This window comes from Erinaceus europaeus, chromosome 20 (genome assembly GCF_950295315.1).
Source record: "Erinaceus europaeus chromosome 20, mEriEur2.1, whole genome shotgun sequence".
In the NCBI taxonomy this organism is placed as follows: domain Eukaryota; kingdom Metazoa; phylum Chordata; class Mammalia; order Eulipotyphla; family Erinaceidae; genus Erinaceus; species Erinaceus europaeus.
Window position 1 is genome coordinate 40,673,895 of NC_080181.1, and position 26,524 is coordinate 40,700,418.

General features: G+C 44.9%; 1 protein-coding gene across 1 annotated transcript in view; it reads left to right on the forward strand.

Annotated features, from left to right (window-relative positions):
* The window catches only part of ATP10A (ATPase phospholipid transporting 10A (putative)), a 170,820-nt gene that overhangs the window by 113,444 nt on the left and 30,852 nt on the right, over nt 1-26,524 (forward strand). Inside the window, exons 3-10 of the mRNA XM_016189712.2 lie at nt 221-306; nt 1,776-1,882; nt 4,529-4,660; nt 8,105-8,235; nt 12,632-12,884; nt 15,074-15,291; nt 19,313-19,507; nt 25,076-25,769. Coding sequence (XP_016045198.2) covers nt 221-306; nt 1,776-1,882; nt 4,529-4,660; nt 8,105-8,235; nt 12,632-12,884; nt 15,074-15,291; nt 19,313-19,507; nt 25,076-25,769 — 1,816 coding nt within the window. The remainder of the gene's footprint in view (nt 1-220; nt 307-1,775; nt 1,883-4,528; nt 4,661-8,104; nt 8,236-12,631; nt 12,885-15,073; nt 15,292-19,312; nt 19,508-25,075; nt 25,770-26,524) is intronic.

A 26,524-nucleotide genomic window follows, 5' to 3' on the forward strand; every position in this document is an offset into this window, starting at 1 on the left:
CCTGGGCCTGCTCCCACCCCTGACCTGGCCCTGCCCTCCCTGGGGGACACCTACATTGTTTTCCTCATCTACTGCATGTTCATGAGCCCTTTCCTTTATGGTTTTAGTTCCCTGTTTTTAACTTAATTGAAATAAAGCATTTGTTCAAAAACAAACAAACAAAAAAAAAAAAAAAACCCGTACCCAACTTCCTCTAATGTCTGCATGCTCACGTTTATAGGTCTCTGAATTCAATCCATTGACATTTACCAGTGTGATCGAGTGTGAGAAGCCAAACAATGACCTGACTCGATTTCACGGTTGCATGTGAGTATCGTACATCTCTCTGCCTAACCTTGCCCTTGTGTTTGACCTTCTTCAGGGTAGCTGCCTGTCTATTTTTCTGTATCTTTATATGCCCATGTAAATTCACACACAGAATTCTCAAAAGTACCCTTGGATTTTTTTTTTTAAGTACATTGTGTAGCCCTGGCACCTGAGCCTTCTTGGTTGCTTATGGGATTGGAAGTCTTCTAGAAGCCCATGAGAGTTATCTAAAATGCATAACGACTCACACAGGAAAGCTGGTTCAAGCCCCCAGCTCCCCACTTGCAGGGGGGCTGCTTCACAAGCAGTGAAACAGGTCTGCTGGTATCTTTCTCGCTCCCTCTCTGCCTCCCCCTCCTCTCTCAATTTCTCTCTCCTACCCGAGAGAGAGAGAGAATAGGGTGGGGGAAATAGGATGATATTTCTTTTTTAATATTTTATTTATTATTGGATAGAGGCGAAGAGAAACTGAGAGGGGAATGGGAGATTGACTACTGCAGCCCTGCTTCACCACTCATGAAGCTTCCCCCCTACAGATGGGGACCAAGGGCTTGAACCCAGGTCCTTGAGTTTGTTTAACCAGTGAGCCACTGCCTGGCCCCAGTATTCCCAGATATATATTTGCCTCCAGGGTTATTGCTGGGGCTCAGTGCCTGCACTATTTATCTGCTACTCTGGGAAGCTATTTCTCAAACCCCCTTGTTGCCCTATTGTTATTATTATTATTGTTGTCACTTCTGTTGTTGTTGGGTAGGACAGAGAGAAATCAAGAGAGTATAGGGGGGAGAAAGATAAACACCTGCAGATGTGCTTCACCGCCCATGAAGCGACCCCTCTGCACTTGGGGAGCAAGGGGCTCGCACCTGGATCCTTACGCTGGTCCTTGCGCTTTGCGCCATGTGCGCTTAACCTGCTGCACTACTATCCAACCCCCTCTAATCATATCTTATTTCTTCCAGTGACAGATCCCATTTAGGGCCCCCAACTCAGAGTCACCACATTTGAACAAAGAAACATCACTAGAAACTTAGTATCCTGTGGATCAATTGGCTACAAAGGCCCAATTTTCAATGAAAGATGCTCCCAATGCTTATATCATTGAGGGACTTAAGAGCCCTGGAAGCTCTGTGCCAGGAAGTGGGGTCAAAGACTAAATATCAGTCTTCTCTAAGCACCCCTGTTTACAAGGGCGACAGAAACCTTGTCAGGAGCTGGGACCGGAGACTACTATGTGGATTTCCTATCACCTTACAAAGCCCCATTGGCTATTAATAAGCCAGCTCTCAAAACTTCTAGAAACCTTAGCCCTGAGAGCACCAAATCTGTTAAGTCAGGCTGCCCCTTCTGGGTTCCCCTGCTACCTTTTCCCACCCAGAATTCAGGTCTCCCTCCCCCAAGGCAGTGCCACTTGAGAGAGATGGAAGGTCTGTGTGAGTGTCCTGGTGACACATGCCAACTGTCCTTGACAGCATACATGACAATGGAAAGAAGTCTGGGCTGTGTAAGGAAAACCTGCTGCTTCGAGGCTGCACCATCAGAAACACGGAAGCTGTCGTGGGCATCGTCATCTATGCGGGTAAGTGTCACCTCACCTGTGGTCTGTGACGGTGCTGGCCCACACGGCTGTGCTGGTATTCCAGAATGTGCTCGGTGGTGTCTGTCTATGAAAATAGCTGACACAAGGGATGGGAAGGTAGTTCGCCCCAGTAGAACGCACAAGTTACTATGTTCAAGGACATAGGTTCAAGCCTCCAGTCCACACCTGTATGGAGGGTAGAGGGGGAAGCTTCACAAGTGGTAGAGCAGCACTGCAGGTGTCTCTCTTCCCCCTCTCACTCCTGTTTTGCTCTGTCTCATCAGGGGAAAAAGGAAATGCTAAAATGATGGCCAGCACTGGTAGAGTCCTCGTGCAGGCACCTACTCCCAGCGATAACCCTGTTGACCAAAAAAAAAAAAAAAAAAAGTAGCACATACTGCTTGTAGAAAGTATGGAGAAAAAGCTAGCCAGTGGCACACCTGATAGAGTACACACTTGCAAGAACCCCAATTCAAGCCCCCAGTCCCAGCTGCAGGGGAGAAGCTTCTGAAACAATGAAGCAGCCCTACAAGTATCTTTTCCTTCTCTATCTTCCCCACCCCTCTCCAACCTCTCAGTTTCTCTCTGTTCTATCAAATACAAAGAAAGGAAAAAACAAAAAAGAAAAAAAAACGGACTGCTGGGAGTGGTGGACTCATCATGCAGGCACTGGACACCAGTGATAACCCTGATGGCAAGGAAGAAAGGAAAAAGAAGGAGATGACAGGGGAGGGGAGGGGAGGAGAGAGAGGAGAGGAAAGGAGAGGAGAGGAGAGGAGAGGAGAGGAGAGGAGAGGAGAGGAGAGGAAAGGGAGAATATGGAAAATGGGGAAAAGCATCATACTTCTTTATTTATTTATAAAAAGGAAACACTGACAAAAACCGTAGGAGGATAAGAGGGGTACAACTCCACACAATTCCCACCACCAGAACTCTGTATCCCATCCGCTCCTTTGATAGCTTTCCTATTCTTTAACCCTCTGGGAGTATGGACGCAAGGTCATTGTGGAGTACAGAAGGTAGAAGGTCTGGCTTCTGTCATTGCTTTCCCACTGAACATGGGCGTTGACAGGTTGATCCATACTCCCAGCCTGCCTCTCTCTCTTTCCCTAGTGGGGAAGGACTCTGGGGAAGTGGGGCTCTAGGACACATTGGTGGAGTTGTCTTCCCAGGAAACACCACACTTCTAATAATACTTCAACTAAAAATGCTCTTTTAGCATTTTAGCTTATTTCTTTTTGGTAGTTTTTATTAATGTTGTTAATATTGGTTTACAAAATGGAATATTTCAGGGAAATAGGTTCACAGTGTGTGTGTGTGTGTGTGTGTGTGTGTGTGTGTCTCACACCCTGTCCCCAAAGTCATGAAAGTTCTAAGTCCAAGAAAGAGACAATCTGGTTACTAACTTTTTGCAAATTAATTTGTTTTAGTCATCGATATCCCACATAGGAGTGAAACCACCTGGTATTTGTCATTAATTTCTTCACTCTTTCCATGTAATTTTCAAGGGTTGTTAGTATATATATATATTATTTGTTGAGGGAGTATTGGTGCACAACACTGTGTGGGTTTCAGGAATACAACTCAGGCTGGGTGTTGGTGCACCCAGCTAAGCTCACATTGTACTAAGTACAAGGATCTGGGTTCGAGTCCCCAGCTCCCCATCTGCAGGGGTGAAGCTCCACGAGTAGTGAAGCAGATCTGCAGGTTTCTGACTTTCTCTCTCTCTCTCTCTCTCTCCCTCCCTCCCCCATCTGCCCTCTTCTACCAATTTCTCTCTGTCCTATCAAATACAATGGAAAAAATGGCTGCCAGGAACAGTGGATATGTAGTGATGGCACTGAGCCCTGTCAATGACCCTGGAGGGGAGGGGGGAAAGGAATACAACTCATACCTCACCAAAAATAATATGTTTCTATAAAAAACATGTCAATATATTAATGTTAAATATTAAAAATAAAATAGAATATATCAATATATTCTTATATAATATATTTTAAAATATATAAATATACATTTCATATATATATATATATATATATATATATATATATATATATATAATCTCTCAAACCAAAGCACATCGTTTCCAAAAGTCTAGTTACCAATCACTACCAACAACCACAGGCCTAAGGTTTGGTTTGTCCATTTGTTTCATTTCATTTTTTTTTTGGGGGGGGGTGGTGTTGGTATCATTGCTGGAGCTTTGCTGCTTCTGACTGACTTTCAAATAGAAAAAGAGAGAGAGAAGGTAAAAGACTCCACAACACTGACGACCCCTCATTGGTGAGTGCTGGACTCAGACCTGTGTGCAAGGTGAGGCAGCCACCTTTCCAGATGAGCTATCTTGCCAGCCCTGGGTCACTAATCTTCCACGCTCAAGTGAATTATATGAAATTTGTCACTCTGCCTGACTCATTTCTGTACAATTCCTCAGGATCTTTCCATGCTATTGCAGACAAAGGCTTTCCATCTTTTTTATGATTGACTAGCATGCCATTGTGTATGAATCCCTCAGATTCCTTTGACACCCCGCTCTTTGACTGAGCATATCCCATGTGGCTTTGAACGGTATTTCATGAATCGACGTAGTTGCCCCTTCACCTCTGGACCTGGACTCACTGAGCCGCCCTCCCTCCCCCACAGGACACGAGACCAAGGCTCTGCTGAACAACAGTGGCCCCCGCTACAAGCGCAGCCAGCTGGAGAGGCAGATGAACTGTGATGTGCTCTGGTGTGTCCTCCTCCTCATTTGTATGTCTCTGTTTTCAGCGGTCGGTAAGTCCCTGACGGGTGGCGAAGGAGTGGGCACAGCCGGGCAGCCTCCAGGGAGCCAGTGAGCAACTCATGGCCCATCCCCACTCAGCCTTGGAAATGAAAACAAACACTGCTCACTGACCTGGATTTGGGGGTATGTTTCCATGAACACAGACCCGAGGGAGATGCCTAGATGAGTGAATTTGGGAAATGAATATTTGTTTGTGTCAAATCAATAATCTCTATGATGATCGAACTATTTTCTTTTGTTTGTTCATTTAATGTTTGTTTGTTTTGCCAGGAGGGTTATCTCTGGGGCTTGGTGCCTACATAGCTCCACTACTTCCAAGGGATATATATATTTAATTAATATACATTGTTATTAATATAATTTATTATTGGATAGAGACATAAATTGAGAAGGGAGGGGGAGGTAAAGAGGGAGCGATAGAGACCTGCAGCAATACTTCACCACTCATGAAGCTTTCCCTTCTGCAGGTGGGGACCAGGGGCTTGAACCCAGGTCCTTGTGCACTGTAAAGTGTGTCCATAACTAAGTGTGCCACTGCCTGGTCCCGCCATATGTATTTTTTAAATTTATTTTTCTTTTATTGGGGGGGATTGATGGTTTACAGCCAACGGTAAAATACAGTAGTTGGTACATGTGTAACATTTCTCAGTTTTACATATAATACTCTATAACCCCCACCTAGGTCTTCCTCCACTATCATGTTCCAGGACCTGAACCCCCCCTACACCCCAAAGTCCTTTACTTTGATGCAATACACTAAATCTAGTCCAAGTTCTGCTTTGTGCTTCCCCTTCTGTTTGTATTTTTCAACTTCTATGACTGGGATCATCCCATATTAAGGGCTATATTTTTCTCATATTGTTTTTTCTGATAGAGAATAAGAGAAAGAGAGAAAGAAGGAGAAAGAGAGAAAGAAGACAGAGTGAAGGACACCTATAGTATTGTTCCACCACTCGTGAAGCTTCCCCTCTGTGGGTGGGCCAGGGGGCTTGAACCCAGGTCCTCCTCACACATTTTTTTAATGTTTTATTTATTTTTATAGAAAGAGGGGTACAGAGAGAAAGATACACAGAGAAAGCTACCACAACACTGCTCAGTTCTGGCTTACGGTGGTGCTGGGGACTGAACCTGAGACTTTGGAGCCTCAGGCTTGAAAGTCTTTTGCATAACCATTATGCTGTCTCCCTAGCCCGGTCCCCACACATTCTAACATGTGCACTCTACTGAGTGCACCACCACCTGGCCTGCAATAGTAATGATGCCAGTGGGAGAGAATGTGTAATCTGTAACCTGGTGAAGAACTCATTATAAGAATAGAATAAACACAGGTGCCTCGAATTGGACCACCATGACAAAAAGGAAAGAAAGATACTACTTTGTTATTGGTGGCATTTTTAATATTCAGAAATTTGGATTTCTATTATTGGTGTTTTTTTATAACATTCAAAAATTTCAATTTTTGTAGTTTTCATGACTAGTGATTTAGCAGTAGTTTTCAAAATTGTAAAATTTTAAGGGAGAGTGGGGTAGATAGCATAATGGTTATGCAAAGAGACTCATGCCTGAAGCTTTGAAGTCCCAGGTTTAATCCCTGCACCACTATGAGCCAGAGCTGAGCAGTGCTCTGGTAAAAATAGATAAATAGGAGGGTAGACAGATAGTAGGTAGGTAGATAGATAGATAGATAGATAGATAGATAGATAGATAGATAGATAGAATTTCAGGGCTAAAGTTTCATATTCACATATGTGTGTGTATAAATCACTGTATCTCTCACCGAAGTCTTATGCTGCCCTCCCCTCTGATAACCATACCTTTCTCACAAAGCCTGAGAGATAGTTTGGTTACCGTGTTATCTTTACAAGTCCATTTTGCTTTGGTCATTTTCATTTCATATGTGAGTGGACCTATCTAGTCGTTTCTTTCACCTCTTCACTTATTTCACTTAGCACAGTCACCTCCCATTCCAGCCATTGGAGACATATGATTTGGGCTGTGGTAAAGGACAAGCAGTCAGACTGTGTGGGGGCCTGACTGCCTGCAAAGACTCAGTTGGGGAGTGAATCAAGCCCTCTCCTCCCTCTCCAGCAAAAGCCTTCACCTCCTCCATTGTTCAGCTTCTAGGATGCCCCAGATGGTGGAATGTAGCCTCAGAACTAGTAAAGAGACAGGCTCCTGGGATGAGCAGACAGGCCCAAGAGGCAAGTGTGCAATGCCTCTGACTTTGACTTTTCAAAAGCAGTGAATTGAGAAACTTGAATCTCTAAGAAAGTCAGTGATGGGAAGAACCCAGAGCCTACTGAGAGGACTGGTGTTTTGTCAGGGCTTCAATAGGGAATTCCTTTGGGGGGGGGGGGTGTCAGTTGCACAGTGGAAAATATTGGCTTGTAAGGATCAGGCCATAGCACACCTGGTTAAGTGCACATATCACCATGCGGGAGGACCCGGGTTCAAGCATCCTCTTCCTCCTTGCAGGGGGGACCCTTCAGGAGTGGTGAAACAGGGCTGCAGGTCTCTCTCTCTCTCTCTCTCTCTCTCTCTCTCTTTCTCGTGGTGAAACAGGTCTGCAGGCCTCTCCCTCTCTCTCTCCCTCTCTCTCCACCTTCTTCCCCTCCCCTCTCAATTTTTCTGTCTGATTCAATTTTTAAAAAAAAGGAAAAAAAATGACCACCACTAGCAGTGGATTTGTAGTGCCTTCACCAAGCCCCATATATAACCCTGTTGGCAATAAAAATTTTAAAAATAATAATGATAATGATAGGCAAGAAAATATTGGGTTGTTGAAAAGTTATGATGCATTTTTTTTTGCATGGGAAAAATACCTCATGACTTTTCCAACAACCCAATAGCACTCAATTTTTGAGTAGTGAGCTTCATAAACTACAAATATATGTTGTTATATAATGATGCACACCTGAACACTGTAGTTTACTTCAATAAAAAGCTATTGGAAGGAACTGGGCAGTGGCACACCTGGTTGAGTGCACATATTACAAAGCATAAGGACCTGGGTTCAAGTCTTCAGTCCCCACCTGCAGAGGGGAAGCTTCGCAGGTGCTAAAGCAGTGCTGCAGTTGTCTTTTTCTCTCCTCCTCGATCTCCCCCTTCCCTTTCAGTTTCTATCTACAGCCAATGAATTGACTGATTGATTAATTTTAAAAGAACACACCCAGTTCCTGGCAGGGGCACCGCTCTGCACCAGCAGTGGGAAATACCTGGTATGAGTAAGTGCCCATACCCCAGTGCCTCCCCATGTCTGACTGCAGGTGCCAGATGTCTCTCTGTGCTTTTGCCTTGCTAAGTGGCCAGGCCAGCAAATAAACCCAAATGTACTTGCTTGGAGTCGCAGTCTGAACGTTTTGCCATAACTTGCACCAGAAGTGTTCTGTCTTTTCTCAAAGGCCAATGTCATTTCTCTCTGAATATCACTGCAGGACATGGACTGTGGGTCCAGCGGTATGCAGAGAAGAAAGCCTTATTTGAAGTCCCAGAAGCTGATGGCAGCTCCTTGCCCCCAGTCACAGCTGCAGTGTATTCGTTTTTGACAATGATCATAGTTTTGCAGGTAATGGTGTGAAGGGGCCACCCAAGAATCACTGTGCTTTGCTGCCAAGGGTTTGAACTCATCACACTCTGTTAAGAATCTCCTATAACTTCTGCATCTGGGAGGACTCCAAATATATCTGCATTTTACTTTGCTGCCTAACTGATCTGCTGGGTTGCCAGAAAAGTCATGACACTTATGGTTATGCACAGTGGGTTATGCACAATGTGATAACACAGTGGTTATGCAGAGATTCTCATGCTTGAGTCTCCAAAGTCCCAGGTTCAATCCCCTGCACCACCATAAGCCAAAGCTGAGCAGTGCTCTGGTTAAAAAAAAAAAAAAAGAAAAAGAAAAATATGTCATGCTTTTTTTCAGCCACCAGTATGCAGCCTACAGTGATGTTTAGGTTAAAATCTTCCTTTGCTAATCTTAAGGCTTTTAGGCTCTGAGGGGCTCGTTTCAGTCATTGTTATTGTTTCCCCATTCAATTGCTTTTTTATTTTTTTTAATTTTCCCTTTTGTTGCCCTTGTTCTTCATTGTTTTTGTAGTTATTATTGTTTTTGTTATTGATGTTGTCATTGTTGGATAGATAGAAATGGAGGGAGATGGGGAAGACAGAGAAGGGGGAGAGAAAGATAGACACCTGCAGACATGCTTCACCACCTGTGAAGTGACTCCCATACAGGTGGGGAGCCAGGGCCTCGAACCGGGATCCTTAAGCCAGTCCTTTCGCTTTGCACCACGTGCGCTTAACCCACTGCACTACCGCCCGACTCCCTCAATTGCTTTTTAAAACATTAAATATGATTTGGGAAGACTTTAAGGTGTGTGTATGAATTGCCAAAATCAGTATGGAGTTCCCATGTGCACCCTGAACCAGATTTCCCCAATGTCAACAGAAGATATTTCCATGGTCCACTGTCAGAACTCAGAAACCAGTGTCAGGCCTTGGCCATTTACACTCTGTGCTATTCACAGGGCTGTGTTCTCCATGTGGATTCTGTCTGTCTACCCACTAGAGTGCTTTTTCTGTTGCAGAATTTAGTGTAAGGGAATCATATTCCATTTGACAGCACTGATTTATTACTATTGCTGTCATTAATTCACACGCCCTCTGAAATCTTCCCTTCACTAAGTTGACAATCCAAGTCCAAAAGATCCAGTGAAAGTGGAGAAGGGTCAGGGAGAGCCCCTGCCAGTTCCCTTTGGAAACACAACAATCAGAGACCACGCGCTGAGGTAAAGAGCTGGGAGGGAGCCCTGCTGTTTTTTTTATTTTTATTTTTGTTTGTTTTTGTCACCAAGGTTATCACAGGGCCTCAGTGCCCACAAGACCCTACCACTTCTGATGGCCATTTTTTTTCCATTTCAAAGGAAAGATGATAACAGAGATAGCTAGAGGGGAGACAGACAGACAGAGAGAGGAGGAGAGACACTGTAGCACTGCTCTACCGTTCATGAAGCATCCCCCTACAGGGCTCAATCCTGGGTCTTCAGGCATGGAAATGTGTGTTCTCCTGGGCGAGCTGACCACCAGCCTCTTCTCTGTCATCTGCTGTCAGTCATATGAGCCTCATATAATACAAAGCAGCCTCTTTTTTTAAAAAAAAATTTTAATTTCTTTATTTATTTATTGGGTAGAGACAGCCAGAAATCAAGAGGGAAGGTAGGGTGTGAGGGCGATCTGGCTGCGACATCTGTCACCCCATTGATCGCCAGGGTTGATTCAGCTGATCTGGCTGGATAGGCGGGTGTCCCCTTCCTCCCTCACCGCTCCATGTGCATCCCTCCTGAAGCTGCGCGCTCGGTCGAAGAGGACGGCCTTCCCCGAATAGAGATGGACTGGTCTTCAGTCGAGGGTATACGAGTAGCTGCGCTCCCCTGCTAGAACCTCCAAACAAGCTCTCAAGAGGGAAGGTATAGATAAAGATGGAGAGAGACAGAAAGACACCAGCAGCCCTGCTTCGTCACTCACAAAGCTTTCCCCCTGCAGGTGGGGACCAGGGTTCGAGCAAGGTTCTCGCACACTGGTAACATGCTGCACCACCACCCGGTCCCTGGAAAACAGCTAGGCGGGCTTTAAAAATCTCCTTTTTTTTCTTTGAAAAAAACAAAAAACGAACATTTGCCATAAAATTTGCAACCTCAGTCATGTCTAAGTGCAGGAGTCACTGGTGTCAGAAGCACATGGCTATACAACCATCAGCCACCAGCCATCTCCAGCCTCTACTGTCTTGTCAGACTGAAACTCCACAGCCACTTAGTGGGGCTTTTCGAGTCAATGTCATAAATTATCTGCTAGTTTTACTTTCATAAAAGGCTTAGTAGCCAAAGATTAGTTGGGCTTGGTAGCCAAAGCTGTTATGGTCACTAATAAGAGTTTGGAGCTTATTTAAGGAATTTGTTATTTTACTAATTATTCTTTTTTTGTAACATTTTAAAATATATATCCTCTTTTATTTTAATGAGAGAGACATACAGAGAGAAAGAAAAGATACAGAGATGAGAACACTGCTGTGGGTTATGGTGGTATGGAACTGAACCTGAGATTTTGGAATCTCAGGCATATGAGTCTTTTTGCATAGCCATTATGCGATCTAGCCCCCCCCCTTGTAGTTTTTTTAACCTAGTTTGTTGAGATTGTATTCATGGTAGATATAAACAATGATTTTATACTCATTTATTACTGGATAGACCCAGCAAGAAATTGAGAGGGATGGGGGAGATAGAGAGGGAGAGAGACAGAGAGATACTTGCAGCACTGCTTCATTACTTATGTAGCTTTCTCCTTTGCAAGTGGGGCCTGGGGGCTTGAACCTGGGTCCTTACGCACTGTAATGTGTGCACTTAGCCAGGTGCACCACCACCAGGCCTGGTTGTATTCTTTAGGAAATAGATTGTACTCGTGGTGGATGTACAGCATAATGATTTAATATTTTTACTCTATGGAAAATAATCTCAGCTGGTCCAGGAGGTAGCACAGTGGGTAAAGCACTGGACTCTCATGCATTAGGTCCCAAGTTCAATCCCCGGCAGTACATGTATCAGAATGATGTCTGTTTTTTTTCTCTCTCTCCTATCTTTCTCATTAATAAGTAAATAATAACTTTTAAAAAAAAAGAATCTCAGTAAATACAGTTAACACCTATCACCTTGCAGTTACAATTTTATTTTTTGCTTGTGTTGAGAACTTTTACAGTCTACTCTCTTAGCAGCTTACAGTCCAGTATACTTATACCTAGTTACCATGGTGCACAAAGCAGCCCCAGAGCCTGTTTATTTGGGGGATCTGTACCTTTAAGATTCTGTATACAAGCACTTTTTTTTTAACCACCAAGATTATTGATGCCTATGGGATGAATCCACTGCTCCCATCTTTTTCCTTTCCTCCCCTTCATTTCTGGATACAGAGAAATTGAGATGGGAGGGAGAACTAGAGAGCCAGAGAGATATCAGCAGCTCTATGGCGACCGGGGACTTGAAACTCCAGTCCTTGCGCATGGTAATTTATGCACTCTTCCAGGTGTGTCACTGCTCAGCCTTATACAAGTAACATTAGACAGTCGACTTCACTTCACCTAGTAACTTCTCCTAAGTGCAGACATTGTTCTTGCCTTTTATTAGTACTGCAGTGGGCGTTGGCATCACTATACTGGAGGCCTCAGAGCACAGCAATCCATCTGGATACCATATTCTCAAGGCCACAAACACCAGTCCAGTGTCATTACTTCACACAGAGAGGAAAGAAAGAAAGAAAGAAAGAAAGAAAGAAAGAAAGAAAGAAAGAAAGAAAGAAAGAAAGGAAGGAAGAAAGAAAACATGAAACATTGACTTCCTGGAGGTTATTCTTAAACTGCCAAGTCCTTGATGCGAGTGTCTGTCTCAAAGCCTTCTTCCCTTTGTCTGTATTTCCTAAGATCACACAAACTCCTTCGCCGTAAAGCCTGCCTGGAAAAAGACTGTCTCTTCTGCCCTGTGGGGTTTTATCTGCGGGACGGGCCACTTCTGTCACAAGAAACGCCAGTCTGTTGCACGGTGACTGCTTAGGAGGACTCTGATGGTGCCACGTGTTTTTTTTTTATTCTCTTTTCTCTGTTTCCTCTCCTAGCTTCTCTCAAGCACAGCTTAGTAAAGTGAAAAACGCTTGCTTCTCTCCAAGCCCTGGCTACCATACTTCCAGACACCACAGTGGATGTCCACACTGCTGTGACACCATAGGCTGTCCTAGTTTAAATCCTTTGTCAGTTTCCTAGTGCCCTAACCTACCTAGTTAAGCTCTTCAAGGTACAGTATATTCCCTGCTTAATTGTGGTTGTAGTCGTTTGTCCTTTAAATAGATTTCACTAGATCAGATGAATTTCCTAGTTCCCCTGGTCCTCACAGGGCTCGTTCTGGTGCCTTCTGTTTTTCCAGGTTTTGATCCCAATTTCCTTATACGTTTCCATTGAAATCGTCAAAGTATGCCAAGTGTACTTCATTAACCAGGACATAGAACTGTATGATGAAGAAACAGACTCGCAGCTGCAGTGTCGAGCCCTGAACATCACAGAAGACCTGGGGCAAATACAGTATATTTTCTCAGATAAAACAGGCACCTTAACGGAGAATAAGATGGTGTTCCGAAGATGCATTGTGTCTGGTGTCGAATATTCACATGATGCAAACGGTAAGTCTGGGGACACGGCCCCCAGAGAAGTGCTCTCTCCAAAAGCAGATCCCGCACACAGGGATCATCGATTTTTTTTTTTTTTTAGGGGAAATAAAACAACTTCAGACAACTTTGGAGCCTAAAGTTTGGCACAGATAAAGCCCTTCTGCATAGTTTACAGCACTGTGGTCCCACTACTGTAACTTGGTGAAATAAACATCTGCTCCCATATTTATTTTCTTTCTTTCTTTCTTTCTTTTTTTTTTTTAACCAGAGCACTGCTCAACTCTGGCTTATGGTGGTGCAGGGGATTGAACCTGGGACTTTGGAGCCTCAGGCATAAGAGTCTTTTTGCATAACCATTATGCTATCTACCCCTGCCTGCATATTTATTTTCTGCTTAAAAAAAAAAAAAAACCAACGAAGGCAGCCTTCAGTCCTTCAGGATGCCACTTCTGAGGCACCTGGCATCTTTGCTTTTGTTACCCCAATGGGCAGAGATGTTTTCTCTTGTCACCTACCAGTCTTCTTGTTATCAAGAGTATATTTAGAAGGACATAAGCAACTCTTTTTTCTTATACTAATTTATTTATTCTCTTTTGTTGCCCTTGTTTTATTGTAGTTATTATTGTTGTTATTATTGATGTCATTGTTGTTGGATAGGACAAAGAGAAATGGAGAGAGGAGGGGAAGACAGAGAGGGGGGAGAGAAAGACACCTGCAGACCTGCTTCACTGCTAGGGGTCAGCCTCAGCAGGTTATTAGGGTATCCTATCCTGAAAGATGAGAGGTGTCGGCGAGAATGAGATGAGAGACACGTCAACTGCTTCAAGAGCAGGAGAGGGGCACCTCTGCCGTGCTCAGGCAGAACTTTATTTTATAGTCTCAGAAGGCTTAGATCGTTAAAACAAAAATCACCAAGGCTTTGGTCACTAATACATAAATCACCAAGGCTTTGATTATTAAAACAAAAATCACCAAGTAAGAACAGCACAGATAGGGAACACCTCCTACTTTGTGGAACATTCACATTCCAGAGGCACTTTTTTCCCTAGAGATCACAACACAGCCCACTTTTCATAAAATCTGTTCCATTGTTTGATCAAGGAGTTTTGTTTTGTTCCTTACTGAGAAGGCAGCAAGGTGGTGCTGACCTGGCCAGCCTCTCCATAAAGTTAAGCTCTTTAACTGGAATCCATCTTCTGTGTATGCTCACTGTGTGACCTAGGTTCTTGTGTACTATTCCTGCATAAGGAAGTGGGAGCATAGTGGTGGGTGCTAGATTAAAAGGCCCATTGTATCTAGGTGGGTACCATAACTTTCCATTTATTAATTATGCTATGTAAGGTGGAAAGCACCACTCTTTACCTATCTTTTAGTGAGAATACTAAAGGAAGTGTTGCAGATAAAGGGGGAAACATTTCTTCCTCTTGGAATCTCCTAAAAAACATTCTGCATTACTGATATTGCTTGTTCCATTATGATCAATCTTACAGAGTGCAGTGTGGGATTTGTCATTATTTTTGTTATTGGTAAGGCTCTGAGCCTGGCCATAGGTGCAAATTATTAAGACCACACAGAGCTTAATCCCAAGCCTATACATGGCAGAAGGCAGGATGGTTTCAGTTTGGCCTAGAGAGTCCAGCAGTGCTGAACTTCCTGTGAAGCTGGTACCGTGTCAGACAGCTCACATGACAGCTCCTGTACCACTTCACCACTTGTGAAGTGACTCCTTTGCAGGTGGGGAGCCGGGGGCTTGAACCAGCATCCTTATGCTGGTCCTTGCATGGACATAGGTAGTTCTGACTGCATTCTCCCCTTGAGAATTCAGTGTTCCTTGGAGCTAGGAAGAAGTATCTGGCTCTGGATTTTATTTTATTTTATATTTATTTATTTATTGCCTCCAGGTATATTGCACCAAAGCAAAGGCCTCTGGGGGAGGAGGGAATGAAGGGGTTTGGGGTCCTGGGACATCATGGTGGAAAAGGACCTATCATGAGGAGATGAGAAATGTTACCCATGTGTCAACAACTATAGGTAAACCATCATCCTCCCACCACCCCTAATAAAATGTTATAAAGAGCAGTATGACTCTCCCAGTGCCCTTGTGATGTGGGGCTCAACAGCGCCCCCTAGACCTCCGGGGTGGCATGCCAGGCTCATGGACCAGTCTGCTGGGCCTCCCTTGATTGTCTCTCTCCTTGCAGCCCTGCGTCTGGCTCGGTACCAGGAGGCAGAAGAGGAGGAGGAAGAGTCTGTACCCAGGGGAGGCTCATTGCCCCATCGATACAGCATGGGGAGCTACCAGGGTATACGAATTCTGAACCGGAGCCACAGCACCAAGTCCCACCGACGCTCCAGCAGCCGGGCTGAGGCCAAGCGCATGAGCACTCTGTCCGAGCACACAGCCTTCAGTAGCCCCATGGTGAGTCTGCCTGGAAGAGTGGCATCACCAACTTTCCTCACCGACTCCCCCAGACTCCCCAGAAATGACTGTGTTTAGTAACACAAACTAGCTGTGCTGGGGGCCTGGGACTGGGCTCCACTCACCAACAAACCCACTTTCCTCACTCTGATGTGTCTTTTCCAACACCTTCGCATGACCCATGCATCTTATGGCTATCAGGTCACTAGGGAGCCACTCAGATAGGGGACAGAGGAGACACCAGTCCTGTGGAGTGGCATGGGGGGTGGGGGCGCACCTGGTTGAGCACAGTTACAGTACGTAAGGACCTGGGTTCAAGTACCCAGTCCCCATCTGCAGGGGGAAAGCTTTGCAAGTGGTGAAGCAGTGCTGCAGCTCTCTCTCCATCTCTATCTCCTCCTACCCTCTAAATTTCTAGTTGTCTCTATACAATAAATAAAGATAATAAAAAAATTGTTAAATTATTGGGAGCTGGGTGGTAGCGCAGTGGATTAAACATACAAGGTGCAAAGTTCAAGGACCGGCGTATCAAGCCCCTGCTCCCGATCTGCAGGGGGATCACTTCACAGGTGGTGAAGCAGGTCTGCAGGTGTCTCTCCCCCTCTCTATCTTCCCCTCCTCTCTTGATTTCTCTCTGTTCTACCCAACAACAATAGCAATGGCAACAATAACGTCAACAAGGGCAACAAAATGGGGGAAAAAAATGACCTCTAGGAACAGTAGAATCATAGTGCAGGCAACAAGCTCCAGCAATAAACCTGAAGGCAAAAAAAAAAAAAAAAAGGAAGGAAGGAAGGAAGGAAAGAAAAAAAACTATTTATAAAAACAGTAAAAAGTGTTAGGGCATGAGGATAACTAGGCAAAGTCAAATGAGGGGAGTGGAGAAGAAAAGAGTTAATCAGAAAAGCCCAAACCCAGTAAATATCTTCCTTCCTTCTAAGGTCTGCTGCCCCAGACATGTAAAGAACCACCATCCCCCACTTCCCATCAGGTAAATAATTTTCAGAAGTGAGCGAGGACGTCTGAAAAAAAAGCTTATCATTTCTAAATGATTTGAAGAACAGAGTGGGAGAAGCCACTGACTTTATGGTTGACCCTCACTATAAAGTCACTCTTTTATGTCTTTGAAAGCCCATATGGAAGCTGCCAGAGGTGACCTGGAAGTGGTCACTGAGGATGGGTCTGTGCAGGACACATGGGAGGGAGGCATGCAACTGACTTCTCCATTAGACAGGGCAACCAGGAACATTTCAAGTGTTCAAGCGCTCTGACTTAGGAATTCTGTGATGTGTCAAAGATACCTGTGACATCAGCAAAAGAGTAGGAGTTTCTATGTAGTGATGAAAGAATGGTCAGATTAACTATGGGACCTACATTTCGAAGCTGTAAAAAAATTTTTAGGGAGTCGGGCAGTGGCGCGCACCAGGTTAAGCACACGTGGCGCAAAGCGCAAGGACCAGCTTAAGGATCCCGGTTCCAACCCCTGGCTCCCCACCTGCAGGGGAGTCGCTTCACAAGCGGTGAAGCAGGTCTGCAGGTGTCTATCTTTCTCTCCCCCTCTGTCTTCCCCTCCTCTCTCCATTTCTCTCTGTCCTATCCAACAACAACAACAACATCAATAACCACAACAATGTTAAACAACAAGGGCAACAAAAAGGAAAATAAATAAATAAAATGTTTTAAAAAATTTAGAAGAAAGTTTGAGAGAGTGTTTTATTTTATGAAGATGGGGAAAAATGAGTGGGAGGTTGAGACAGAGAGATATCTGCAGGAGTGGGGCCAGGTAGTAGTGCACCTGGTTGAGCACACATGTCACAATGCACAAGGACCCAGGTTTGAGCCCCCAATTCCCACCTTCAGGGGAAAAACTTTTCGAGTAGTGAAGCAGCACTGCAGGTGTCTCTCTGTCTCTCTCCCTCTCTGTTAGCCCCTTCCCTCTCAATCTCTGGCTGTCTCCAATAAATAAATAAATAAAATTTGTAAAAAAAAAAGGAGACACTTGCAGCACTGTTGCACTGATCATGATGTACACACACAGACACACACACACACACCCTCCCCCTCATAGGTGGGGACTGGGGACTTGAACCTAGGTCCATACACATAGTACTATGTGTACTTTACCTGGTATGCCACCACCTGGCCCCTGAAACTGTTTAAAAAGTACATCTTTTCCAGCCAGCAAAATAGCTCATTTGGGTAGGGTTCTTGCTTTATCCTGGGAATGACCCAAATTCAAGAACCAGCCCCCACCACACAGAAGGGAGCCTTGGTGCTATTGTGTCTTTCTCTGTTTCTCTGTCTCTGTCTGTTTTTTTTTTTTTCCTCAAAATAGTCAATCTGCAGTGGTGAAGCCCCATTGCTAACTAAAAAATAAAATGGATTTAAAAAATTAAAATTATGTTTTCAAATCTTTTTTAGAAAGAAACTTGAGGTTTCTTTTTGTTTAAGATTGACTTTTTATTTATTATTGGACAGAGAAATTGAGAGGAAGGGGAGACAGAGAGGCACCTACAGCCGTGCTTCACCACTCATGAAGCTTTTCCCCCTGCAGGTAGGGACCAGGGGCTTGAACTCGGGTCCCTGCACACTGTCCTGTGTGCATTTAACCAGATGTGTCACCACCTGGCCCCCTCAGATAAATCTTCAAGATCTGGAAGTATTCACATAACAGGGTTTGGGGGGGAGGTGGTGGAAGTGGTCAATTTATGTAGGAAATAGCTTGTCCATGTGAAATGTAAAACAAAAACTATGTAGAAAAAAGACAGAGTGCGGGCCAGAAGTGGCACACCTGGTTGTGTGCACATGTTACAGTGCACAAGGACCCAGGTTCAAGGCCCCAGTCGCTACCTGTAGGGGGAAAGCTTCACGAATGGTGAAGGAGGGCTGCAGGTGTCTCTCTGTCTCTGTCTATCTCCCCCTATCCTCTTGATTTCTGGCTGTCTCTGTCCAATGAATTAAGATAATTTTTTTTAAAAGGAAGCTTTAGGGGAAAAAAGTTAAAAAGAAAAAAAAAAACAAAGTAAATGCATGAGCATGTCTTCCCAAAAGTAGATACTATTGGGAAGCAGTGTGATACAGGTTTTTTAAATTCTTCTTACTCCTCTAAATGTTCCTGAGTTCCTATTACTAAGATATGTTATACAATAATATATTGTATATCAGAGACAGAGAGAAGACAGAAAGGAGAAAGACATCATAGTGGGGCAGGTCATGATTTGTCTGGTTATGTGCACACATTACAGAGTGAAAGGTCTCAGGTTCAAGTCCCTGGCCCCAACCTGCAGGGGGAAGCTTCAGGAGTTGTGAAATAGGGTTGCAGGTGTCTGTGTCTCTTTACCTCTCTAGCTCCTTATTCTCTCTCAATTTCTCTGTCTCTATCCAATAAAAAATGAATTAAGGTATTAAAAAAGAAAGACAGGAAGAAAGACAAAGAGACACCATAGAATCAAAGCTTCCTGAGTTACACGTTCTTAGCCAAGCAGAATTCTACAGAATTCGTCATAAAATGGTGTCGATGTGTATATGGGATAAAGGTCTCACACACAGTTTGTCACTAAAAAAGTGCACTTTCAGTAGACATCCTGACTTTTAGTAATTTTTTATTAGTTTATTTATGTATTTCTGCCTCCAGGAGTATCACTAGGGCTCAGTGCCAGCAATACGAATCCACCGTTCCTAGTGACCATATTTTCCATTCTTTTATTTTCCTTCCTTCCTTCCTTCCTTTCTTTCTTTCTTCCTTTCTTTTTCTCTGTTTCTTTTTTCTTTCTTTCTTTTTTACTAGGTAGGGCAGAGAAATTGAGAAAGGACAGGGATATAGAGAGAGGGAGAGAAGGAGAGACATCTGCCAACCTGCTTCACCACTTTACGAGATGATGAACAAGAGCTCGAACCCAGGTCCTTACTCTTGGTAATATGTGTACTTAACTGGGTGCGCCACCACCTGGCCCCCAACATCTTGACATTTGGCAAGGGCACTGGGCAAGGTCAGACCCCTTGGCCTCTGTATCCTTCTTAGGAGAAGAACATCACACCCGATCCAAAGCTGCTGCAGAAGGTGATCGAGTGTGACAGGTGCCTGGCCAAGGCTCGTCACCACGAGCACCCGCTGGCTCACCTCTCGCCGGAGCAGTTGGACATTTTCGACTTCTTCATTGCCCTCACTGTCTGCAACACAGTGGTGGTCACGTCCCCGGATCAGCCCCGCCAGAAGGTAAATGCATGGGGCCCTGCAAGACTAACCATGCCCTTGGCCTCACTGTTACGGATCTTAGGAGGTAGGATGGGGAATTTTCCTAGTTTCCCCCATCCCCATTTTATTTAATAGAGCTGAGAGAAATTGGGTTCGGGGGCAGGGTGGGGGGGAGAGAGCGGAAGAGAGAAAGACAGACACCTGCAGACCTGCTTCTTCACTTGTGAAGCGTCCCCCTTCAGGTGGAGAGCGGGGGCTAGAACCTGGATCCTTGCACAGATCCTACGTGCGCTTAACTGGGTGCACCATCACCCAGCCAGACAGGGAGTCCTCTTTCCTGCGGGAGTCACACAGCACCAGTACTCAGATGGCAGGGGCTGCAAAAGGGCAAGCCAGCCCATTGTCCTGATACACCATCCCCAGGCTGCAGATGCCAGGGTTGGACCAAGTTGAAGAGGACAGATGGCAGGAGATTCCCTCTGAGCTGCAGATGGGCAAAGCAGTGGGGCTGGGAGTGTGGGTAAAGCAGGAGTACAGTAGTGGCTCTAACTGACCTGCCTAGATCCCTTTAGGAGGAAGCAGGGAGGACTGGGGACCCAAATTTGGGAACAAATTGCCTGAGAAGGAATCCTGACTCCTCCCTGTCCAATGGAGTGACTTACCCTCCTGGGCCTCAGGACAGAGGCAGCGGGAAGGATTTAAAGAACAGGCTCACTTGCCAAACTCAACAACAAGACAACAAATAACCCCATCCAAAAATGGGGGGAGAACATGGACAGAATATTCACCAAAGAAGAGATACAAAAGGCCGAGAAACACATGAAAAAGTGCTCCAAGTCTGATTGTGAGAGAAATACAAATAAAGACAACAATGAGATACCACTTCACTCCTGTGAGAATGTCGTACATCAGAAAAGGTAACAGCAGCAAATGCTGGAGAGGGTGTGGGGTCAAAGGAACCCTCCTACACTGCAGGTGGGAATGTAAATTGGTCCAACCTCTGTGGAGAACAGTCTGGAGAATTCTCAGAAGGCCAGAAATGGACCTACCCTATGTTCCTGCAATTCCTCTCCTGGGGATATATCCTAAGGAACCCAACACATCCATCCAAAAAGATCTGTGTACGCATATGTTCTTAGCAGCACAATTTGTAATAGCCAAAACCTGGAAGGGAGCAAGTTGTGGTATATATACACAGTGGAATACTACTCAGCTGTAAAAAATGATGACTTCACCATTTTCAGCCGATCTTGGATGGACCTTGAAAAATTCATGTTAAGTGAAATAAGTCAGAAACAGAAGGATAATATGGGATGATCTCACTTTCAGGCAGAAGTTGAAAAACAAGATCAGAAGAAAAAAAAAAAACACAAGTAGAACCTGAAATGGAATTGGCTCTGGGGTGGGGATGGAGGGGTGGGGAGAATACAGGTCCAAGAAGGATGACAGAGGACCTAGTGGGGGTCATATTGTTATATGGGAAACTGGGGAATGTTAATGCATGTACAAACTATTGTATTTACTGTTGAATGTAAAACATTAATTCCCCAATAAAGAAAAAAATAACAGGCTCAAAGTACAGTTAGACCTATAGTATGATAAGGATTTTAAATGTGGGGCCAGGTGGTGGCACACCTGATTGAGTGCACATGTTACAGTGCACAAGGACCGGGTTCGAGCCCCTAGTCCTCACTTGCAGGGGAGTGTTGCGAGTAGTGAAGCAGGGCTGCAGGTGTCTTTCTGTCTCTCTCTCCCCCTGTATCACTCTCTCCCCTCTTGATTTCTGGCTGTCTCTGTCCAATAAATATAATGCAAAAAAATAAATACGGACTTTTTTATTTTTAAATAAAGAATTTTAATGCCATCATCCAAGGAGGAGTGAGAACTTAGTAATAGTAAGCAAGTCATATTTTTGTTTTTGAGGTAACATTAAAGTTCTCAGAAGAAAGTAAGTTTTTTTCTTCTTTATTATGTTGCTGTTACCACCAGGGTTATTGATGGGATTTGGTGCCTGCACAATAAATCCACTATTCCCAGTAGCTATTCTCCACCACCACCACCCCTTGCCTTCAGGGTTGTCCCTTGGGCTCAGTGCCAAAACTACAAATCCACAGCTCCTGGGAGCCATTTATTTTCCTTTTTTCCTCTCCTCCCATTTTATTGGATAGGAAATAAGGAAATGAGAAAAAAGGGAGAGGTAGAGAGGGAGAGAAGAAACTAGACACCTGCAGACCTGCTCCGCCTCACGTGAAGTATCCCGGCTGCAGAGGGGGAGGTGAGAGCTCCTTGCAAAGGTCCTTATGTTTAGCTTAGTGCTGTGTGAGCTTGATTGGGTGAACTACCACCTGTCCCTCCTATTCTTTTAATTTTTATTTATAAAATGGAAACACTGACAAGACCATAGGATAAGAGGGGTACAACTCCACACAATTCCCACCACCAGAACTCTGTATCCCATCCCCTCCCTTGATAGCTTTCCTATTCTTATGCTGGCCCTTGCACTTTGTGCCATATGCTCTTAACCCCCTACACTACCACCCAACTCCCGATAGCTTTCCTACTCTTTATCCTTCTGGGAGAATGGACCCAGGATCACTGTGGGATGCAGAAGGTAGAAGGTCTGGCTTCTGTAATTGCTTCCCAGTTGAACATGGGCGTTGACAGATTGATCCATACTCCCAGCTTGTTTCTCTCTTTCCCTAGTGGGGCAAACCTCTGAGGAGGTGGGGCTCCAGGACACATTGGTGGGGTCATCTACCCTGGGAAGTCCAGTTGGCATCATGGTAGTAGCTGGAACCTGGTGGCTGAAACAGAGTTAAGACAGAAAGCAGAACAAATTGTTGACTAATCATGAACCTAAAGGCTGGAATACTGCAGATGAAGATTTGGGGTCTCTGATTTGGAAAAAGCTAGTAGGTCTATTTTAGGTATATTCCAAGGGAATCCCAGGACTCCCTGACTAGGGCTCCAGGTGATGAGGTGGCCTGGTAGTGACTAAAGAGTCATCATTAAAATATGCCAGTCTCTTGCCCTTATTCAGCTTTTGTAGTTCTTTCTTTGTCTAACAAGGTTGGCTTTGGAATGACTGAAGGACGTGCAATAGAAGGTAGGTGAGGAGGGTATCTAGGTCTAAGTAGAAACTGTTTCCTTAGAAACTTTATGGTGTCTTTTTAGTCTTTCTGCTTGCTTGCTACATTTATTGACTCACTGTAAACGACGGTGCACTCTTGCTTTAAGGTATATGCTTTCCCCCAACTTCTGGATATATGTACATATGCCCTATCTCATAGTCCCTGTCTGTATGTCTATATCTAGTTTTTGAGGTTTGTTAAGAAGTGTACCACCCAAAATGAATTTAAGGAATCCTATGAGCTAGGAAAGGTCTCACCAGAGTAATGAAGCTGGTGGGTTCACATTCCACACCTGACCTTTTTGGATGCAGTCCAAAGTGAAATATGTTGAGGTGGTACTGGTTACATTGATTGGGTTGGGATCAGCAGATGCAATATCAATTGGTACGGATTGGAAAAAGCATGCAGGAAAGTGGCCCTCACCCTAGAGGTTTCAGGACTGGGAGAAACATGGGCTTTATAAAAGGGAAGGTTCCTGCTGTCTTAGGGTTTAAGAAAGTAGTAGATAGTTATAGCTATAACCAAATCATTTGGCAATTGGGTTAACTTTGAAAGTCCTACTGTTTGGATTTGCTATAACATACAAGACCTCACCATAATTTATATCCTTTATGCTATTTACTTATAGCTGTTATGTATACTTATATCTTATAAAAGAACACCACCAGTTGCTTCTGTTCTCCCTGGTCTAAGGTTTTAGGAGATTTAATATTTCAAAGAACAAGTCATTGTTAGAAATTAGCAATTTGAGCCCACTGTTAAAATTCAATCTGATTACTAATTGGAAGTCTTAAGTGCTTAAATTGAAAGAACATATACTCAGAGCTATGGTCTATGTAACAAAAAGTTAGAGACATTAGATCCATTTTTCCCCTCTCTTATAAATTGAATAGTAATTTGTGAGGCTATAAGTTAATAGGAGTGTCTATTAACACCATTCCCACCACCAAAGGTCTGTGTCCAATCGTTCCCCCCTCCCCCAGTGAAGCTGAACATCTACCCTCACCCTCCACCCAGAGATTTTTACTTTGGTGCCATACTCCAAACTCAGTCAGATTCTGCTTTGAGTTTCTCTCTCTGTTCTTCTTTCTCAATTTCCATTTATGAGTGGGGTCATCCCATACTCATCATTGTCTTTCTGACTTATCGCACTTAACATAATTCCTTCTAGCTCCATCCAGAATGGGTCAGAGAAAGTGGGTTCATTGTTCTTAATAGCTGCACACCCCCCTCTCTTTTTAAGGATAATAGAGACAGAGAGAGAACAGTGAGATAGAGAGGGAGAAAGAGAGGAGGCACCTGCAGCACTGCTTCATCACCTGTGAAGTTCCCCCCTCCCCCTTCTGCAGGTGGGGACCAGGGATTTGAATCCAGGTCTTGATGTATGCTGACCTGTCTGTGCCACTGCTCTGCCCTCAGAAGTAAGGTGTGTGTGTGTGTGTGTGTGTGTGTGTGTGTGTGTATGAGAGAGAGAGAGAGAGAGAGACAAGATCCTCTGTAACCTGTATGGACCTTGAAAGTCCTCCAGATGGGCCAGGTAGATTCAGGTGATTCATCCAAGCACACATGTGTGTAGTAGTGAACACAAGTAGTTTTAATAAGTGAAAATAAGTTGTCTTTAGACTGGACATGAGCCATAGACCCTGACCTTTGACTCCACCTGTTCTCCCAGGCACCTTGGCAGCCTCCTGGGCCAATCCTTTCAGCAGCAAGGGGGCTCTGATGCCCCCCCCCAACTCCAGTCTTACCCCCATGCTCTTGCTCCTCTTCTGCCACCTACTGAGGCCCCCCCAGGAGCCCAGTGAAACAGAGTGGCCAGGCCACTTGGAAAGGTACGCTGGTACTTGGCAGAAAAGTTGGGACTTTGTGTCAAGCAATGCCAAACCCATCATCTGAGCGTTTTTTGCAAAGCAATGGGATATTGCAATGAGAAGACAACCTAGAAGCTTCCAGGGATTACTAGACATGTGTTGGGCCATCACAACCTGAAAACATGAATATTGAAAAATTTTGTTTTTGGGGGGAAGGTGGTGGCACACCTGGTTGAGGGTATATATTACAGTGTGCAAGGACCCAGGTTTGAGCCCCTGTCCCCCACTTGCAGGGGGAAAGCTTTGCACATAGTGAAGTAGTGCTACAGGTGTTTGTCTGTCTTTCTCCTTTTCCATCTCCCCCTTCCTTCTAGATTTTTGGCTGTCGTTATCCAATAAATAAAGATAATTTTAAAAATTAAAAAAAAAACTTTGGATTTGTGAAATGAAAGAGACCAAAGGACGACAGGGATAGAGAAATAGTAGACTTAGTTGCCATCATTTTCAGTACACACAACCAAATCTGGGAAGTACTCCAAGCCGAGCCTCACCCCCACAGTCCCCAGGAAGTGGAGGAGAGTTCGGTGACTTGGGGTGGATGGGAGAGAGGGGGCACCTTGCTTGTCTTCTAACTGCTGCTCTTGCAGGTGAGGGTGAGATTTGAGATGAAGTCTCCGGTCAAGACGATAGAAGAATTCCTTCGGAGATTCACGCCCAGCCGCCTGACCTCAGGCTGCACCAGCATCGGGAACCTGGCCCCCAACAAGTCAGCCAACAAGTCGGGGTCCACCTTCCTGCCGGCCCTGACCAACGACAGCACGCTGTTCAGGCTGGACGAGCCGCTGGGCCGGTCCCCCTTGGCCATCAACAGCAATGGCTATAGCAACGGGGCGCCCGACAGGTGGGTCCCTGAGAATCCGGGCCTGGAGCGCGAGCCGGAGCCCCAAGCCGAGCCAGAGCCGGAGCCCGAGCCCGAGCCGGAGCCCGAGCCCGAGCCGGAGCCCGAGCCAGAGCCCCAAGCTGAGCCCGAGCCTGAGCCCAGGCCCCAGCGGGAGAGCGAGCGGGAGCTGCGCTATGAGGCCGAGAGCCCGGACGAGGCAGCCCTGGTGTACGCGGCCCGCGCCTACAGGTGCACGCTGGTGGACCGGCTGCCGGACCAGGTGTCTGTAGAGCTGCCCCAGCTGGGCACACTCACCTTCGAGGTCCTGCACACGCTGGGTTTCGACTCCATCCGCAAGAGGATGTCGGTGGTCATCCGGCACCCGCTCACCGACGACATCTGTGTCTACACCAAGGGCGCTGACTCCATGGTCATGGACCTGCTGCTGCCCTGCTCTTCAGGTAGCCCCTCCCCTCCGCCGCAGGGACCCCCACTTCCGGGTGGGGATTTTGGAAGCCCCTTCTCTTTCCCAGGAGGAGAGTAATTTCTGGGAGACACACACACACACACACACACACCTGTTTTTTCATTAGGGATTTAATAATGATTTACACTGAATTATAAGATGGAGTGTAATTCCATGATGTTCCCACCACCAGAGTTCTGTGTCCCCTCTTGGAAACTGGTTAGTTCTCCCAAAGTCACAGCAATAACTTTCTTTTTAAATATATATATATATATATATATATATATATTCGTTCTAAAATTTTTTATTATCTTTATTTATTTATTGGATAGACACGCATAAGTCAAGAGGGAAGTGGGTGATAGAGAAGGAGAGAGACACCTGTAGCCCTGCTGTACCACTTGCAAAGCGTTCTCCCTACTTATCTTTTTTTCTCTCTCTCTCTCTCTCTGCATTGGGTTCTTGCCCTAGGTGAGAGCACCATCAACATGTGAATAAAAGAATTCTGGGGGCTTCTCTCTCTATGTCTTATTCTTTCTGTCTCTCTCTGTCTCTCTCTCCGTCCCTCCCTCTCTCTCCCTGACAAGTGAATGTTCTCAGTTTTCCCAAATAAAGTTTAAAATTCCTGAAAAAAAAACAATATATAAAAATAGTATTAAATAGAAATACATATACTTATAATGTGTCTATATGTTACAAATTACATATATTTACACATTTTATTTATGTATAGACATATAATAAATACAT